The 18,278-nt window shown below is 54.2% G+C and overlaps 2 protein-coding genes across 5 annotated transcripts; both read right to left on the bottom strand.

Moving 5' to 3' along the window:
- Positions 1 to 1,073: 1,073 nt before the first annotated feature.
- On the bottom strand, positions 1,074 to 5,241 carry LAT (linker for activation of T cells). Its single transcript, XM_068969457.1, has 11 exons — positions 5,139 to 5,241; positions 4,917 to 4,944; positions 4,756 to 4,790; positions 4,430 to 4,499; positions 4,243 to 4,307; positions 3,974 to 4,151; positions 3,803 to 3,903; positions 1,872 to 1,934; positions 1,575 to 1,637; positions 1,366 to 1,440; positions 1,074 to 1,194 (listed from the first exon to the last, which is right to left on the bottom strand). Exons 1-10 carry the CDS (start codon positions 5,239 to 5,241, stop codon positions 1,382 to 1,384), a joined length of 765 nt encoding a protein of 254 aa, XP_068825558.1. The 3' UTR covers positions 1,074 to 1,194; positions 1,366 to 1,381.
- Positions 5,242 to 6,126: 885 nt separating this feature from the next.
- On the bottom strand, positions 6,127 to 14,689 carry SPNS1 (SPNS lysolipid transporter 1, lysophospholipid). 4 transcript variants are annotated; one of them, XM_068967563.1, is made up of 13 exons: positions 14,346 to 14,689; positions 14,054 to 14,262; positions 13,892 to 13,957; positions 12,102 to 12,238; positions 10,781 to 10,932; positions 10,623 to 10,689; positions 9,692 to 9,837; positions 8,925 to 9,080; positions 8,424 to 8,613; positions 8,005 to 8,070; positions 7,409 to 7,507; positions 6,721 to 6,892; positions 6,127 to 6,442 (listed from the first exon to the last, which is right to left on the bottom strand). In XM_068967563.1, the coding sequence occupies exons 2-13, from the start codon at positions 14,202 to 14,204 to the stop codon at positions 6,348 to 6,350; spliced, it is 1,497 nt and encodes a 498-aa protein (XP_068823664.1). In that variant the 5' UTR covers positions 14,205 to 14,262; positions 14,346 to 14,689; the 3' UTR covers positions 6,127 to 6,347. The 4 variants fall into 4 exon arrangements, with proteins under 4 accessions (XP_068823664.1, XP_068823663.1, XP_068823665.1 ...); XM_068967562.1 differs by having other exon boundaries at positions 14,054 to 14,689; XM_068967564.1 differs by lacking the exon at positions 8,925 to 9,080 and having other exon boundaries at positions 14,054 to 14,689.
- Positions 14,690 to 18,278: the final 3,589 nt, after the last annotated feature.

Genomic DNA, 18,278 nt, shown 5'->3' with positions numbered 1-18,278 from the left:
GTCTTGCTTCAGCTCTGACTGGGTCCAAGCATTCTGACACCACCAGGAAGCCAGCCCTGCCCATCTCCAGGCCGTCTCTCCCCTCCACGCTGGCTTCGTTCTCGGGAGACTCTCCAGGTGGGGGGGCTCCAGGGCCACGTTCTCCCTGCTCCACGACTGCCATGAACAAGAAAGCTCCTCCTTCCTGATGGTTCTCGCCCACATCCAGCGCTGGGCCTCACTCTGGCCAGGCTGTCACACGCTCGCGCAGGGAAGCCAGTCACAGCAACCAGGGTATCCACCAGACCCTGCGACTTGGAACAGGGTCTCAGAACAGCAGTCGTAGAACCACCACTTGGGAGCTCCTTAGGAATGCAGAGTCCACCCAGGCTCCATCCCAGATTGACTGAATCTGAATCTGCATTTTAGCAAAACCCCCCGTTTGTACATCCAAGCCTGAAGAAGACTGTGCTGCCCGTTAACATTTTCAGTCACTTAGACAATTTTTTAAAGTTCTGTTTTATTAAGAACCACAAAAATTAAGAATTAAGAAGGTCCTCTGAGGTCAGTGAGTTAACTCCTTTGTTTTAAAGATGGAGAAACTGGGAGCCAGTGGGGAAAGTCTTGCTCTAGACGCCCACCCAGTGCTTCCTCACACCCCCTTCTCCCATCATCACAGTCGTCGCCAGCCCCTTCCAAGGACTATTGTGGGGAGACATGTCCGAGCCCCAAGAGTGCCAGCCGGGGTCAGAAACAGCCTCACTCAGAAGGCGACGAGCCCCAGGCTTCATGCAGTCACTCACACATACCTGGTCGGGACCTTTGGGAGCACGAGGGGCCTGTGAGAATGGAGATCCAGAAACACACATGCATTCACACAACCACACAAGCCTTCAGACACAGCCCACCCAAACCCTGACTCGGACCCACTGGCCAGCCAAAGCCAAGAGTACTGCAGACTGCACCAGCCTTTATTCTCTGACAGAAGAGGGCTGGGGCCGGGGTGGTTCACTCTCAGGCTGCGTCAGAAGGTGCAGAGTTCGGGGGCCACAGAGACTGGACCCCAAAGTGACAATAAGTTAGGGGGAAAATTCTCAGGCTTTTGTCAGGCCGCAGCCGGGGCAGGGTGCCAAGTAGGGCCCCGCAGAGCCACCGCCAGCCTCCCAGCTCAGCACTCCCAGGCGAGGCTGATTCCAGAACAGGCACGGCCGCATGCTGAAACACAAGAGGACAGAGATATGGGGAGGGGCTGTGAGTCAGGGGGGAGGTCGTCGGTGGGGTCAGAGGGGGTCCCCAGAGTCAGACAGAGAGGGCTGAGAGGGTGGGAAGGGTCAAGGGCCTGCAGGCCCAGGGCAGGGCAGGGCTGGGTAGGATGGGACCTCTCACCAGGCCCTCAGTTCAGCTACAGATTCTCGTAATCCGGAGCTTCCTCGTCCTCCACCTCCTGGGAATTCTGGGTGTCTGTGAGGAAGGGGAGGCTCCTCTTCAGCTCCTAAAGTGAACCCACCCCTATCTCCAAGACGGCTCCCTCAGGGTCTGCCCCACCTCCCCCACCCCCTCCACACACACACACACACACACACACAGACACACACCAGGCTTGGTTTTCGCCCCGGGCTGCAGCTCCTGGGACACGTTCACGTATTCCCGACTCCCATCTGTGGGGACAGGTCAGAAGGAGGGACAGCCACACCCAAAGAGGGACAGGTCACACAGAGGATGAGAGAGCAAGAGGGCACCCAGGCAGAGGGCGAGGGAGCCACAAGGGGGGCAGGGGACTGGAGACACCCACCCCAGGATGGCATGGGAGTAAGGATGGGGTAGGGGGCAAGAGGGAGGGAGCAAGGGATGGCAGACCCCAGGAGGGCATCAGGAGGGCCGCCCACACTCACTCAGAGATGCGTCGGCACTCTCCTCACTCTCAGGAACATTCACGTAATCTTCCCCCGACTCCACTAGAGGAAAAGCATGGGCGCCCCGGGCACTGTTACCCAGACTCCCCAAATGCAGACACCCAAGACTTCCCACGTAACCAGCCCGAGACTCCTGCACACAGACTCCCCCCGACCAGAGATCACGCCCACCGTCAGCCCGGAGTGGTACAGGGAGGCCGGCCCTGTGACGCCCATGGCCGTGGAGAGAACCTGGGCAACTTAACCAGAACTGATCAGAGGAAAGAGAACTGTGGGAGGAGAGGCAACAGATCCCAGCGCGTCCCCCAGGCTGGTGAGCAGGGACACAGGGAGCAGCTCGGGGCGGCGGGGCAGGGCGACACGTGTGGAGAAGGAGACAGCACGCAAGGCTGGGTGGTGTCAGGGGCGTCATCAGCCCCACTGGCTCCTCCTCCTCCGCCAGGCCTGCCCTGACCCCCTCCCCTGTCCTCGTCCCTTCCTGGTGCCTCGCGCCATTGACGCCATCTTATTCTTTCAGGGGTTGACTTATTTTCTCCATGAGGCTGTGGACAGGCAGGTTTCAGAGCCAGACTGCCCAGGTTCAAGTCCAGCCTCAGCATTAACTAACCTCAGATGATCTACCTAAACCACTCCAGCCCTCAGTTTCGTAAAATAGGGTGAGGAACAGTACCCATCTCAGAGGGGTGTTGTGAAAATGGTGAGTTAAATAAAACAAGGTCTGTCCTACAGTAAGTGCTGCCAAGCTTCTGTTAAATACACAAATCATTGTATAGATGGGATAAGTGAGAGGCAGGAGGGGAAGGGAGAAGCTCAAAAGCCCCTGGGAATTGTGAGGTTTAATATTAATAAGTTGGTTGGGAAGATCCCCCGGAGAAGGAAATGGCAACACGCTCTAGGATTCTTGCCTGGGAAATTCTGTGCACAGAGGAGCCTGCTGGGCTACAGTCCACGGGGTTGCAAAAGAGTCAGACATGACTTAGTGACTAGATAACAACAACAAATACACATAAAACTCTTTAGTTGCGCATGTATGAGGTCCTCAGTAATGCGAGCTGCTTTAATCATGACTGTATCTCATTCAGTTCAGTTCAGTTCAGTCTCTGAGTCGTGTCCGACTCTTTGCAACCCCATGAATCGCAGCACGCCAGGCCTCCCTGTTCATCACCATCTCTCGGAGTTCACTCAGACTCATTAGCAGTGACTATTTCAGGGGCAACCAGTAAGTATGATGGATGAATTGTGTGAGTGGATGGACGAACATGAGTGAGTGAATGAATGAATGAAAATAAGCTCTTGGACAGATGGTTTGGGGCCCAAGAGACAGGCCATGAGTTAGGGATGACGCGGATGGCAAATAAAGCCAGGGTGTGGACACGATGGCACAGAGCAAGCATAGAAGGAAAAGGGTAACGGACACTGAAGATCACAAGACGCTGATAAAAGCCTCCAAGAGGCAGGATGAAACCAAAACGAAGAGCGAAAAGTAGCCCAAAGGAAACTGAAACAACACTGGAAGCAGAAGAAAACTTTCCAAAGAAACCCAAAAAAGACAGCTGATCATCACTATCCTTCGAGATTTTCAAGATGATATCACCTTCATAAGACAAGAGAGGAGGCTCTGAGAAAGGAATATTCAGAGATGTAGAAAGAGCTTCTGGACAAGAAAGACAAAAGCTCGGAGCCAAAAGAAGAATAGAGTCAAGGAAATCCTGCAGACAAAAAGGCAAACGATCAAGAAGGAAGAGGAGAGAAAAGAAAAGAAGATCGGAGCCGGAAGTCCCCTAGCTGAAGGACAGGAGGGCTAGAAAGAGAGAAGCGAGAAGATGGAGGGGCGCAAGGATCCAGGAGGAGAGGGAAGACCGAGGGGCCGCAGCACGGAGGGGCAGGGAGTGGTCAGACGGCCGACTCACTGGAGAAGGCGCTGTCTCGGAGGCCAGGTTTGCTGGACGCAGGAGCCGGTGAGACGGCGTTGCCAGTGCTGGTGGCTGGGTCCCTGTCAGGAAGCACCACCCTGCGGGAGTCAAGGGTCAGGTGAGCGAGGAGCCCTGGCCTCGGCCCCCACCTCCCACCTGGCCACTCACAAGTAGCCCTCGTTGTTATAGTCTTCGTCATAGTCATCTTCGTCCGCATCCTCACAGGCTGCCTCTGGGGGTAACGACACAGGGTCAGCGGAGCCCAGGACGGGTCTCAGCCGCCTCCCAGCCGGGGCCACAGGGGTCCCAGTCACACCCTCGTTCTCGTAGCTGGCCACGCTGTTGGCTGCAGAGAGAACGCAAGAGGGAGACTGAGTCAGCTCGGAGGGGGCCTTTGCCCAGTGGTCCCAGCCCTGTGGGTCCCGCTCCAGGCTTACCACTATCTGAGTCCTGCCGGGACGACGCCATACGGTGGGAGCCTCCGAGGGGCTGCGGGGACCTTCTGGGCGTCAAAGGTCAGAGGTCATACTAGGGTGGGGCTCTAGGGGGAGAGGGCTTAGCAACAGGGCAAGAGGCCCCCAATCCAAGGAGGTGAGGGGGTAAAAGAGGGGATTTGGTACTTACGGGATGGGGAGCAGGTCTGGCTGGCTCGGGAGCGGGTAGGGAGTGGTCGATGGCCGTGGGACGAGTGTGGCTGAGGACACAGGACCAAGCTGAAGGAATGACTCCACACCTCACGCCCCTACCCTGGACAAGGCCTCGAAAGGCAGACTGACCCCTGCCACCCCCAGGGCCCTGGAGAGTCCTGGGAGGGGGGACACGATCTCCCTCCCCACCCCCAGCTCAGGCCATGTGGGAGGCCACAGCAGGGAAATGAACAAAAGCACACGCTCTCCCAGGCCAGGGGACCCTCTCCCCGCACCCAAGGGAGGGGACACTCATGTACTCACGAGGCAGTTTGATCATGATGCTACTTGGGGTCAAACTGGCAGGAGAGACAGAGCTCAGGTCAGCAGCTGGGAGAGGCCCTGGACCCCACCCCAGGCCCCCAGGGGCCCAGCCCCACACGGGGCGTTGAGGGAGTCGAACGGGGTCGACAAGGCAGACTCACCTATCGGAGACGGCAGTGTCGTATGAGCCTGGGGAAGAGAGGGCCCGTGAGGCAGGAAAAGAGGGTGACGAGGGCAGAGGGTGATGGAGTATGGGGCTCTCTGCGTCTCCGCGTGCAAGAAAGAGTTACAGACAGTTAAAGGGAAGGAAGAGGTCAGAGAATGGAGTGAGGATCCCTGGCAGTGTGTCTGGGCATCTGGTCAACCCACCGGCACCCACTCACCTGGCAGCTCCCGGCAACGCACACACAGAGCCATCAGCAACACGGCCAAGAGAGGCAGCAGCAGGGACCCCAGCACGTAGACAGGCAGGCTGACCACCTCCATCTGCTTGGACCAGGCCCAGCTGCTCGCTGCACACCCCTCCACACAGAGAAGCAGCAGGGCAAGGGCCAGGCCGGGAAGGGTACCGGCGGCCGGCTGAGAGCCTGAAGGCAGGGGTTCCTCTGGATCCCCTCCCCTCGCTCGGCTGAGCAGGTGTCAGCGCTGGCTCTGGAAGACCCTGGACCCCAGGGTGGTCAGGCCAGGGCCTGGGCTGGAGTCTGGGGCACCAGCAACCCCTACACAGACCCTGTGCCCCAGCCCTACCTGCCCCTCGCTCCGCGCCCGCCTCTCCTCAGCGCCTGCCTGCCTGTGGCAGGAAGCTGTGGTGAGCGCCGGGTGAGGGCAGGAAATCATCGGGGCTCAGCCAGCTGCACCCGCCCCCTTCCCACCCCCACTCAGCCAGTGAGGAGGGGGAGGAGGCCACCTCAGGAGCTACCCTGGGCCCTCCAGAAGGGTCAGCTGGTCTCCCTGGCAAGGGGCAACTCATAGCGGGGGGAGGAGGGAAAGATGCTTCCAGGTCAGCCAGCGGCCGCAGCCTCCGCAGCTGTGGCTCATGGAGGCAGCAAGGAGAGGCTCCAACACCGGGAATTCTGAGGAGCCCCTGGGTGTGCCCACCCCCACCTCGCGCTGGCCGGCCTGCGAAGGAGGGCGGGCTCTAGGGGAGACACGGGCATGACTCACGGTCACACAAAGCCAGCTCACTCCACCCCAATGCTCACCGGCCCAGAAGGACAGGGCTTTGCCCCAGGGCCCACGGGGGTCACCCGACAGCTGCTGGGACCCTGGGGGTAGAGAGGGGGCATCCCCCACCATCCAGAGATCAGAGGTCCCTAACCCAGAGAGACTCCAACAGGCACTTGGGGTTCTGGCTACAAATTTTATTCAGTTACAAATAGCACCGAGCCCCCAGGGCTGCTCCAGGGGCAGGGGCTCCCCCGTCCCGAGCCCCCAGTGTCCCCACTTGGCCACCCATGTAGTGTGTGGGAGCTGGAACACGGCCCAAGGCCCCTCCCGGAAAACGGGCTAGCCGAGGAGTTGGGGCCTGGGCACCTCCTGGGGTGGGCCCAGGGCCAGCTGTGATAGGTCTGCAGATAGCAAGCGGTGATCCCTCAGATAAGCACACTGGACACAGGGACCCGGGTGGAGCGTCCTCGCTGGGGCACCACGATCCGGTCATCGGTACGCCCGGTTTCAGGCAACAGACCTGCCAGGGAAGAGAATCAGAGCCAGGGCTGGATGGCAGACAGACATAGGCCCAGGAAGGGGACAAACAAGCAGTGGCAAATGGACAGGGCAGCAGAGATGGGCACACAGCAGGACATGAGCTCATGGGTCAGGCAGCCCCGAAGCCGAAGAAGGGGAGGGCTGAGGACTGAGAGAGGCCAGGTACACAGGGCTGGGAGGGCAGACAGACAGACAAGCAGGCATTATCATGAAGCTAGACAGGGAACTGTGGACTGACAGAGGGGAGGCCCGACCGACCCTGCACGTGCAGCTGAGCCTGCCGGCGGTCGCTCTCGATGAAGATGGCGGTGCCCAGGAAGGCCGCGCCCCCGAGTGCCCCCACGAAGGCACAGAGCATGAGTGAGAACTGCAGGGCCCGGAACTCGGACAAGAAGGAGGGGGGCCAGTCCCGGCGCAGGCGGTCAGAGATCTGCAGGGAGACAGGGAAAGAAAAGTCAAGAGAGGGACTTCCCTGGCGGTCCAGTAGCTAAGACTTGGCCTTCCAGCGCAGGGGGCGTGGGTTTGACCCCTGGTCGGGGAGCTAAGATCCCGCATGCCTCACAGCCAACAAACCAAAACATAAAACAGAAGCAATATTGTGACAAATTCAACAAAGACTTTGCAGAATTTTTCATCAAAAAAATCTTAAAAAAAAAAAAAAAAAAGAAGAAGGAAAAGAAAAGTCAGAAGGAAGAGGCATGGAAAGGAAACCCCCAAACTCCAGAAGAATGAAGAAGACTTAAGCCAGGACCTCACCGGTGGAAATCTACCAAGACAAAATCCTGCCGGCTGAGCTGAGGCTTCGAGGTGAGGGGTGCCTGGCACAGGGACTCGGATGCCTCACTTGGACTGGACCCTCTAATTTGGCCGCTGGTGACTGGCTGGTGCCAGGAACATAGGGTCCCCCTGAAGCCCAGCCCAGGCCTGGCCAAGAGGTCCTGCTCACCGAACCAATGAGATACGGGCTCCCAGCATCACCTAGCAGGTGGGAGAGTACAATCTGGAAGGCTTCAGCAGTGGAGCGTCGTGTGGGGATCACCACGTACTGGTGGGAGAGAGGAGCAGGAGGCAGAGGGTAAGGAGAGGAGCAAGGCACACCCTAGGCTGGCATCAGGGGAACCACAGCTCAGAGGTGTGGCTAGGATGAAGGGCAGGGCAGGCCCAAACTACAGGCCCACTTGGGGCTGGAAGTCAGTCTCAGGGCTAGGTTCTGAAAAAGGGATGACCACTACAATTCAAGACAAGTGAGGTTCCCTATGGGGCTTCCCAGGTGGCGCTAGTGGTAAAGAACCCGCCTTCCAGTGCAGGAGACATAAGAGACCAATCCCTGAGTCAGGAAGATCCCCTGGAGGAGGGCCTGGCAACCCACTCCAGTATTCTTGCCTGGAGAATCCCATGGCCAGAGGAGCCTGGAGGGGTACAGTGTTGACAGGGTCGCAAAGAATCGGACACGACTGAAGTGACTTAGCACACATGAGGTTTCCTACCCACCGCCCGCTCCCATCAGCCACTGGGGTAACCTTGGGCCAGACACCTACTTACCAGCAGAATATCAGCCACGATGGCCCAGTTCATGGACAATAGTGTCTCTCCAATAAAAATGAAAATCTGGAGGATGGGAGGTAGGTGGTGAAGGAGGGGGGATGGGGTGGGTCTCACCACAACATGAGCAGACATGTGGAGGGCTCACCAGGTACCAAGCCCCTCTATTAATTCCTTTGACCCTCACAACACCCCTTGGAGACAGGTGCTACTAGCATTCCCATTTTACAGCAGTTGACACTGAGCACAGAGAGGTTAAGTCACTTGCCCAATGTCACACAGCTAAGAATGGCCAAAGCTGAGATGCAAATCCAGGCATTCCTGCTCCAGAGTCGGCTCTGACCCCAATCCTGCCCCTCAGTGCACCATCCCTCCACCCTGGACCTAGACCACCCCCTAGACACCTCCTGGATACTCACATAGGTGGCCACGATGCTGCCACGGGCGCAGGCGAGGGCCAGGAAGAGGAAGGGTGCAGAGCCCAGGAGGCCAGCAGCACAAACCAGCGGGTCAGCCCGGGGGTTGGTGCGGCGAAGGCGGCGGCTGATCTCCACGCCGAGGCCCACACCCAGGACGCCAGTGAGGCAGGTGATGAGTCCGAAGATGAGACTAGGGGAGGGGGAGGAAAAGGGGGGCTAGTCCTTCTGCCTGCCAAGCCCCCTAGCCTCACCCTCAAGGCCCAGAGATGGTCCGTCGCAGCCATGCTCACAACCCAGGTCTATCTAGGCACAGAACCCTATGGCATACAAAGCTCCAAGAGGAAGACACCTACTCCCAGACCAGGAAACTGAGACTCTGCGAGAGGAAGTAGCTGTGGAGTCAGGATTCAGACTCTCCTTGCCTGAGTCTGAATCACAGACCCTCTCCACTTCATCCCCTGCCACCTGCAGGGCCCCCCAGCCCAGTCCCCATCCGGGTACCTGTCAGAGGAAGAGCAGGAGTCTCCAGGAAGGCAGGGTGGGGTCTCCCCCAAGACCACACGGGAACGCAGCAAGAAAGCAGGGGCCCAAAGAGCCAGGGAGCCCGTGACAAAGGCCACGGCAGTGAAACCAAGGGAAGACAGGATGAAGCTGGGACTGCGGACAATCGGGAGGGAGGAAGTTAGACTCCACTGAGGCATCAGGGTCAGAGACCTCTGTTTTCCCTCTCTGGCTTATTTGAATTGCCTGGGCACTGGGTATAATGGTGGTTCCAGCTCCAGGATCTGGGCCTGTAATTCAGGTAGCTGCCACAAAGGGGCCAAGCATTCCTTGCCTTGGGGTAGGGTCATCGGATAGAACACAACAAAGACCACACCCATGTAAATCTCAAAACAGACCCCAGGGACTCCCTGGGGGCCTCAGATGTTAGGTTCCATCTAAACTCAGATTAAACCAGTCAGTTTCCAGTAAAGGAAATCAGTCCTGAATATTCATTGGAAGGACTGATGCTGAAGCTGAAACTCCAATACTTTGGCCACCTGATTTGAAGAACTGACTCACTGGAAAAGACCCTGATGCTGGGAAAGACTGAAGGCGGGAGGAGAAGGGGACGACAGAGGATGAGATGGTTGGATGGCATCACCGACTCAATGGACGTGAGTTTCAGCAAGCTCCGGGAGTTGGGGATGGACGGAGAAGCCTGGCATGCCGCAGTCCCTGGGGTCGCAAAGAGTCGGACACGACTGAGCGACTGAACTGAAACTCACTTTCTTGCCAGAGCCCTCAGATCTGCCCACCACGAGGTGGGGTTCAGGGGCGGCGAGTCTGAGTGGCGCTCCACAGCTCCTCTTGGTGGCTCCCGTACTACCAGGAACAGCAGCACGACAGCCAGCACTCCTAGACCTGGCGTCACCTGGGGAAAGAGTGGGCTTCAGGAAGGGAACAGGCTGGGAGGTGCTCAACCCTGGGGAATGAGAGACCATAAGCATGTGTAAAGGCAACTCAGGGCCCGAGACCTCAAACAACCAGTGAGTGCTGGCTCAAGGAAGTTAAACCTGTGACTGAGGGGAGGGATGACTGTCACTGTCAATGGACCCTGTTTCTTCAAGCCTAACTGCTCCCTCCTCGGTAACAACGGACTTTCCCTAACTTTCTTTTGGGAAACCACTCCCTATTTGGTTCAAACAGGGTGGGGCTTGATACCCAGACTTAGCCAACAAGAGTCACGTTAACCTCCCAGGCCTTGGTGGTTGATTCAGTGGAAGGCATGTGACCTGCATTCAACTAATCAGACACCATCCAGGACTACTGCTCAAGGACCCAGGCTGCTAAAGTTTCTAAATGGGAAGATAAACATGTGGAGCTTTCATCTGCTTGAGAATGAAGATAACACAGGGGAAAGCAGAGCTGAGAGAAAAGATGAGCAAGTTCCTGGGATAGTGTGGTGTCCTGGATCCAGCTTTATCTGAAGCTCACCCTGGGACTTTCCAATACAGTCCCATTAAGGGGCTTACAGTTTACAGCTTCTGTCACCTGTAACCAAGAGTTTTATCTAGTGTGTGGCTTCATGGTGAGGGCAGGTTTCCCGCAGGCTTAGCAGAGTGAGCAATGCCTTAAAAGGGGGGAGAGCCTGAAGGTAAAAAAGGGTGAATCAGTGAGCATATTGCTGACCTTCTCCCAGGCTGTGACCCAACTCACCCGCAGAGCCCAGTGCCAATCTCCGGCCACATCCTTCACTTTGGAGCCTGCAATGTAACCCAGACCACTGGGGAAAGAGGGTGGGGGAGGGGACAGCTGGTTAGTCACGTCCCAGGTGAGGCCCTCCTGCCTCTCTATCAGGCTCGAGGTCCACTCACCTGCCCACTGGGATGGCAAAGTAGAAGACACTGAGCATCCAACTCCGCTGGTCTGCCACGAAGAGGTCAGCGATGAGGGTGGGCGCGATGGTGGAGTAACTGGCCTCCCCAACCCCCACCAGGCCCCGGGTCAGGAGGAGCAGCCAGAATCGCTGGGGAATGAGATATGGGGAAGGTGGCACCCCGCTCTGCGGCCAGCCTCCCCGCCAATCTCACCAGCCCGCTCTGGGGAGGTGGCGGGGATAGCAGGAGAGGCCTGGGTTTCAGAAGCAAACAGACCTGAGCTTGAATCATGGCTCCACTACTTACTAGCTGTGACTTTGAGAAAGCAACTTAACCTCTCTGAGCCTCAGTTTCCTTATCTGCAAAAGGGGATAATAACAATAACTTGTTCACATAACTACTGTGAGAACTGGACCACAAAAGGTCTATTCATTATTTTGCACCTACTGGTGCAAAATAAATCTTTATTTCTATCTCATCCACCCATCCAAGACACCGCAGCAATGAATAATGATCTTAGGTGGGGGGTTATTTGTCTGCCAAAGACACCAGAAGCTAAGGACAAGGCACGATCACCCAAGGAGAGTACATAGTGTCTGGGGCTGAGGAGACAGAGTCCCAGGGCAGAGAGTGACAACAGACAGAGGAGAGTTCTGTAAAGAAGCAACAGCCAGGGAGGCGGGGCGAAAACCAGAAGAGGGGAGTCCGAGAAGTCAGAAGAGTTTCTGGAAGGAAGAAGTGGGTCAACTGAGCCAGAGGCTCCCAGGAGATTAAGGGAGAACAGGCCTAGGAAGTTGGGAGCTACAGTTAGCAACTGAGAGGGCCCTGTTGACTTTGGCAATGGAGTGGTGGGGGCAGGTAAGCCAGCGGTGCTCAAGGCGGGAGTGTGAGGAGAGGAAGTACAGGCAAAGCAGAGCCTTTGACCGGTTGCCCCTTCACCCAGACTGGAGCTGGGGTAAGGGGTCCTTTGGGGAAGTCTGGCTAGGAATAGGAAGACAAACAGAGGGCAGTTGGGTAAGGTTTTTCCCATGGCAGAGGAACGGGAGCGTTTGGTACGTAGTGGAAGGAGTCAATCGCTAGTCAAAGGGCGAGAGGGGATGATGGACAGAAGAAGGTTCTGGAAGAACAGGGGAGAGGATGGGATAGGCAGATGATTTAGGCAGGCAAGGGATAAAAGATGGTAAGGACCAGGGGAAGCACACAAGCTCCCCAGGCCCACTCTGCAGTGACTCCAAAGAGCAGCAGCAAAGACTGATGGGAGGGCTGGGGCAGGGGGTGGGGGCAGGGGGTGGAAGCAGGAACCAGCATGGGACCTCACCTCTCTGGGGATGAAGGACGACCCCAGTGTCACCAGAGACCAGAAGGCAATGCCCCCGCACATGAGATACTTCCGATTGTACCTGTCACCCAGGTAGCCAAATACAGGTGCCAACACCATGTAACTGGAGATGAACACTGGGGGGAAGCAGAGAGTCACAGCCCAGCCTCAGTACCCCTACCCCACCCTCCACCCCAGCTTGGGAGTATGAAGAGGGATAGAATAACTCCCGATCCTGAAACCATCACAGCTTCCTTTTGGGGTGTGGATGGATTGGGGTAGGGGGAGTAGTTGTCCAACCCCATCTATAATGTCTTTCAAATCTTCCACTGTAGAATGGATGGCCCAGCTGACTTATCCTATCCTCCATACCCTGGCCCGAAATCTTATCTGATCCAGCCCCTCCCTACCTCTCCAAACTCACGCTTATCCACATTTCCAGTCTGCACCCCAATGGTCCAACTGCCAAGTTCAGTACCAACTTAAGGCTTTGGTATTGAAGGCTATGGAGATGCTGTCCTCTCCATCTTGAACAATCTCTCCTCTCGCCTGAGCTTCACAGACTTCAGCTCCTTTACCTTCGGCTCAGAAACCTTCCCAACCACCACATATCCAATCTCTCTCTATCTCACCTACTCTGTCTTCTTTGACATAACAGTTATTCCTATAGAACACTATCTCATTGTAGTTTAGGGACTGTTGCCCCCTCATGCACAGCAAAATGTTAGCTCCCAGAAGAAAAAGACCTTGCCTGTAATGGGCACGACTGTGTTTCCATCCCTTAACACAATGCCTGGCACAAAACAGGTGCCCAGCAAACATGAGTTGAAAGAAAACGTGAACAAGGTTGCCAAGAAAGACCTGTTTCTTCTCTAACTCAACAACCCTTCAGAGCTGGGCAGAACTGGACCTGTGATCCCGTTCTCATTCCATCCAACTTTGGCTTAGATATCTCCATTTCCTTAGTGGCCCGGAGTGGAGCAAAAAACACTGCAAGACCTTGTTTCAAACTCCTCTTCTGCTTCAAACTTGTTGTATGACCCTAGGCAAGTCTTAACTTTTCTCCAAGCCTCAGTTCCTTTATAAAAGTATAGCTTTAAAAATATTTTTTCTTTATAAAAATACTACCTACTTCCTTTATAAAGTAAGAATAATAACCCAGATTCTTTGGCTGATAAAAAGGATTAGAAGACAACAAGAGTACAAGGTCTTGCCATGCTCTTTGGATGTCATCAGCACTTCCTGCCTGGCACAGGTAGGTGCTCAGAAATGAATGAAGGAGGGAAGGAAGGTAAAGAGGAGTAGGTCTTGGCTTTGCCTCTCCCATGAATCCCAAAGTTCTGAACAAGTAACACTCACCTCTTCCCCTCCTGCCACTATTTACTGGGTGCCTACCATTTGCCCACATTTCACAAGCCACTTCACAGGCATTACCTCATTTAATACTCACATCAGCCCTAGGAGGTGAGTCTGGTTATTATGAGTTCCATCTCACCCACAAGGAAAGTGAGGCTGAGAAACTGAGGGCCTTACCTACCATCACATTCAGTGAAAAGCTGATGTTTAAACCCATGTCTGCCTAAATACCATCACACTAAACTGACTCCCTCTTGAAATCTCTTTAAATGTAGTGTCCTATTCAAAGAGGACAGCTTCAGGGTAGAGTCGAGGCCATCTCCCCTAGCTCTGGTCACAGTACCTCCCAAAAATGAGGCCCCAGGCAGGCCAGCATGTGGCCTCAAGGAGGGCAGGACAGAAAGAGCCGCTGCCTCTGCCTAGCCTCCACTTACCGGTCTGGATGAGGCCGGAGCTACCGTCTCCGATGTCGAAGAACTGCTCAATGTCCGGAAGGACTCCTGGGAAGGAGAAGACTCAGGATGGGCCGTCCGAGGCAGCCCCACTCAGGACCCCGCTCCCTTCCCCTCTTCTAACTTTCTCCCAACAGTCAGTACCAGCCACGGTGAAGCGGTCCATGTAGTTGAGGAGATTGATGTAACACAGCACGGCCACTATGAGAGCCGAACGGCCCGAAGACAAGCCCGTGATGCGCTGCAGTCCTTCCTGGTCCAGGACCTCGGGATCCTCGGACTTCGGGTTCCCCATGGACCCCGGCAACCCTGGGGTGCCGGGCGCCGGCCCGTCGTCCGTGTCATCCGCCTGGCTGAGGAAGGGCGCGGTGTCGGACCCAGACATGGCCCCGGTGGGCCGCGCCCGCCCGCGCTACGGTCCCACCGACGATCCCACCTGCGAGGGGAGGAGGCTGGAGAAAGGAGGGAACCCAGGCGAAGGAGATGTGCCTGGACACACGAGAGGAGCTTGCCCCGAAGCACAGAGCCGGGGGATGGCAGCCGGGCTCTATCATGCGTCCCCGCGCCGGCGGACACACCGCGCGGAGGGGACCAGTGGAACTCGGGTGAGATCGGAGACAGGAACGGGTTGAGGAGACTTTGTGGTCCTCTGCTCCCCGGTTGAGGCCACCCCTCGCCCCGGGTAGGAGCCCACTTGCAGTCGCGGTCACTCAGCCAGGGTGCTGCAATACGGCCACCGCCATGTTGCCTAAGAGCTGGTCATGTGACCCTGGAGTAGGGGCTGGGGCGGTAGACGCTCTGGCGCCCCACCGCGGCTACGGAGGCCGAGCGCGCCCCTGCGGCTTCGCAGCCTCTCCCACATCAGGTGACTCTTGCCGCTCGCTGGGGTCCTCCGCCGGCTGCGTTCCCGCCGTGACCAGCGACCTAAAGGTGTCTGGATGAACTGGTGCAGCGCCTCCCCGCTCTGAATCTCTGGCTTCCTTATCTGCAGCGCTACTGGGCAGACCTCTTATCGAAGGAGATCTAACGAGATAATGGCGCCTTAAAAGCTTCTGGAAATAGTAAACATCTCACATTTCAGTTCAGTCACTCAGTCGTGTCCGACTCTTTGCGACCCCATAGCCTCTAGACGTGCCAACAAACAGCTCTGACTCTCTCCCCCATGGTGTCCAGGTTGGGGCTTTCATACCTGTTGGATGAATGAATGAGTGGTGAACAGCGCGACCCTGTCCCTACTTTTCCAGTTCCCCAACCCAGCTACCGGTAAACCCCTGAACTTTCCCAGCGGGTGTTGAAAGCGTCCCCACACTCCAGCCGCGGCTTCTGGAGCCAGTGTTTCCTCACCTCCCAGCGAGACCAAGGTCGTTGCGCCCTCAGATGGTCTCACTTGAAATAGGCAGGGGATAAGGACTGTGGCTCAGATCATGAACTTCTTATTGCCAAATTCAGACTTAAAGTAGGGAAAACCACTAGACCATTCAGGTATGACCTAAATCAAATCCCTTATGATTATACAGTGGAAGTGAGAAATAGATTTAAGGGACTAGACCTGATAGAGTGCCTGATGAACTATGGACAGAGGTTCCTTACACTGTATAGGAGACAGGGATCCAGACCATCCCTGTGGAAAAGAAATGCAAAAAAGCAAAATGGCTGTCTGGGGAGGCCTTACAAATAGCTGTGAAAAGAAGAGAAGCGAAAAGCAAAGGAGAAAAGGAAAAATATAAGCATCTGAATACAGAGTTCCAAAGAATAGCAAGGAGAGATAAGAAAGCCTTCCTCGGCGATCAATGCAAAGAAATAGAGGAAAAGAACAGAATGGGAAAGACTAGAGATCTCTTCAAGAAAATTAGATATACCAAGGGAACATTTCATGCAAAGATGGGCACAATAAAGGACAGAAATGGTATGGACCTAACAGAAGCAAAAGATATTAAGAAGAGGTGGCAAGAATACACAGAAGAACTGTACAAAAAAGATCTTCACAACCAAGATAATCACGATGGTGTTATCACTCACCTAGAGCCAGATATCCTGGAATGTGAAGTCAAGTGGGCCTTAGAAAGCATCACTATGAACAAAGCTACTAGAGGTGAGGGAATTCCAGTTGAGCTATTTCAAATGCTGGAAGATGATGCTGTGAAAGTGGTGCACTCAATATGCCAGCAAATTTGAAAACTCAAAAGTGGCCACAGGACTGGAAAAGGTCAGTTTTCATTCCAATCCCAAAGAAAGGCAATACCAAAGAATGCTCAAACTAGCACACAATTGCACTCATCTCACACCCTAGTAAAGTAATGCTCAAAATTCTCCAAGCCAGGCTTCAGCAATACATGAACCGTGAACTTCCAGATGTTCAAGCTGGTTTTAGAAAAGGCAGAGGAATCAAAGATCAAACTGCCAGCATCTGCTGGATCATGGAAAAAGCAAGAGAGCAAGAGAGTTCCAGAAAAACATCTATTTCTGCTTTATTGACTATACCAAAGCCTTTGACTGTGTGGATCACAATAAACTGTGGAAAATTCTGAAAGAGATGGGAATACCAGACCACCTGACCTGCCTCTTGAGAAACCTATATGCAGGTCAGGAAGCAACAGTTAGAACTGGACATGGAACAACAGACTGGTTCCAAATAGGAAAAGGAGTACATCAAGGCTATATATTGTCACCCTGCTTATTTAACTTCTATGCAGAGTACATCATGAGAAACGCTGGACTGGAAGAAGCACAAGCTGGAATCAAGATTGCCAGGAGAAACATCAATAACCTCAGATATGCAGATGACACCACCCTTATGGCAGAAAGTGAAGAGGAACTAAAAATCCTCTTGATGAAGTGAAAGAGAAGAGTGAAAAAGTTGGCTTAAAGCTCAACATTCAGAAAACGAAGATCATGGCATCCGGTCCCATCACTTCATGGGAAATAGATGGGGAGACAGTGGAAACAGTGTCAGACTTTATTTTGGGGGGCTCCAAAATCACTGCAGATGGTGATTGCAGCCATGAAATTAAAAGACGCTTACTCTTTGGAAGAAAAGTTATGACCAAGCTAGATAGCATATTCAAAACCAGAGACATTACTTTGCCAACTAAGGTCCGTCTAGTCAAGGCTATGGTTTTTCCTGTGGTCATGTATGGATGTGAGAGTTGGACTGTGAAGAAAGCTGAGCGCTGAAGAGTTGATGCTTTTGAACTATGGTGTTGGAGAAGACTCTTGAGAGTCCCTTGGACTGCAAGGAGATACAACCAGTCCTTTGTAAAGGAGATCAGTCCTGGGTGTTCATTGGAAGGACTGATGCTAAAGCTGAAACTCCAATACTTTGGCCACCTCATGCCAAGAGTTGACTCATTGGAAAAGACTCTGATGCTGAGCGGGATTGGGGGCAGGAGGAGAAGGGGACAACACAGGATGAGATGGCTGGATGGCATCACCGACTCGATGGACATGAGTTTGAGTGAACTCCAGGAGTTGGTGATGGACAGGGAGGCCTGGTGTGCTGCAATTCATGGGGTCCAAAAGTGCAGACATGGCTCAGTGAATAAACAACAACAAGGAGACTCCTAGCCCCAAGGGGACTTGAACACAACAGAGCCCTGGCACCAAAACAGCCTGGTTGTTAAGCATCTGCTCACCCCAGTCGCCAAGCTACAGTTAATAAACATACACTCTACGTAAAACTAGTCTTGTTGTTTAGTTGCTAAGTTGTTTCCAACTCTTTAGTGACCCCATGAACCATAGCCAGCCAGGCTCCTTTGTCCATGGAATTTCCCAGGCAAGAATACTGGGGCTTCTCCAGGGGATCTTCCTGACCCAGGGATTGAACCGGAGTCTCCTGCATTGCAGGTGGATTCTCTACCATTTAGCTACCCAGGAAGTTAACACTCATTGAACTGTAGATTTAAAATAAGTAAACGCTTAGATGTGTAAATTAAATCCCATTAAGCACCTCTGGACATGAATGAAAATAAAACTTTCTGGTTATAAAGACAAATATTTTGATGCTAATTGGTTTTGGCAAATGGGAAAAATATTTGATTCTTCACCAAGTACAGGTACCTTTTATTTTTGGCCATGGGATATATTAGTTCCCCAACCAGAGGTTGAACCCATGCCCTGCAGTGGAAGTGAGGAGTCCTAATCACTGGATGCCAGTGAGTTCCCCCAGCTGTCCTTTAATTTTATGGATGTGACGATTAAAATTCCTTTAAGGTCAGATAAGTAAGATTAAAATTCCTTTAAGGTCAGATAAATAAATACATCCATACAGGTCTATTGGTTTCAACTGGACCCCAACTTTTTGCTCTGAAAATTGTGGTTTGTGAAATGTAAGTACATGTGGAATTTTTTGGGGAAAAAAGTTCATCTATGA

This window comes from Capricornis sumatraensis, chromosome 3 (genome assembly GCF_032405125.1).
Source record: "Capricornis sumatraensis isolate serow.1 chromosome 3, serow.2, whole genome shotgun sequence".
Lineage (NCBI taxonomy): Eukaryota > Metazoa > Chordata > Mammalia > Artiodactyla > Bovidae > Capricornis > Capricornis sumatraensis.
The sequence above is the reverse complement of the archived record's forward strand: the minus strand, read 5'-3'. Positions and strand labels throughout refer to the sequence as shown.

Coding starts and splice junctions, on each gene's coding strand:
- LAT (XM_068969457.1), bottom strand. CDS start 5,241: ATGGAGGTGGTCAGCCTGCCTGTCTACGTGCTGGGGTCCCTGCTGCTG. Junction 4,945..5,138: donor GCGTTGCCGGGAGCTGCCAG/GTGAGTGGGTGC, acceptor TCTCTTCCCCAG/GCTCATACGACACTGCCGTC. Junction 3,904..3,973: donor TATAACAACGAGGGCTACTT/GTGAGTGGCCAG, acceptor TGACTCCCGCAG/GGTGGTGCTTCCTGACAGGG.
- SPNS1 (XM_068967562.1), bottom strand. CDS start 14,294: ATGTCTGGGTCCGACACCGCGCCCTTCCTCAGCCAGGCGGATGACACG. Junction 10,690..10,780: donor TTTGCCATCCCAGTGGGCAG/GTGAGTGGACCT, acceptor CTCTTTCCCCAG/TGGTCTGGGTTACATTGCAG. Junction 6,893..7,408: donor GCCCGTATCTCATTGGTTCG/GTGAGCAGGACC, acceptor GTCTCCCTGCAG/ATCTCTGACCGCCTGCGCCG.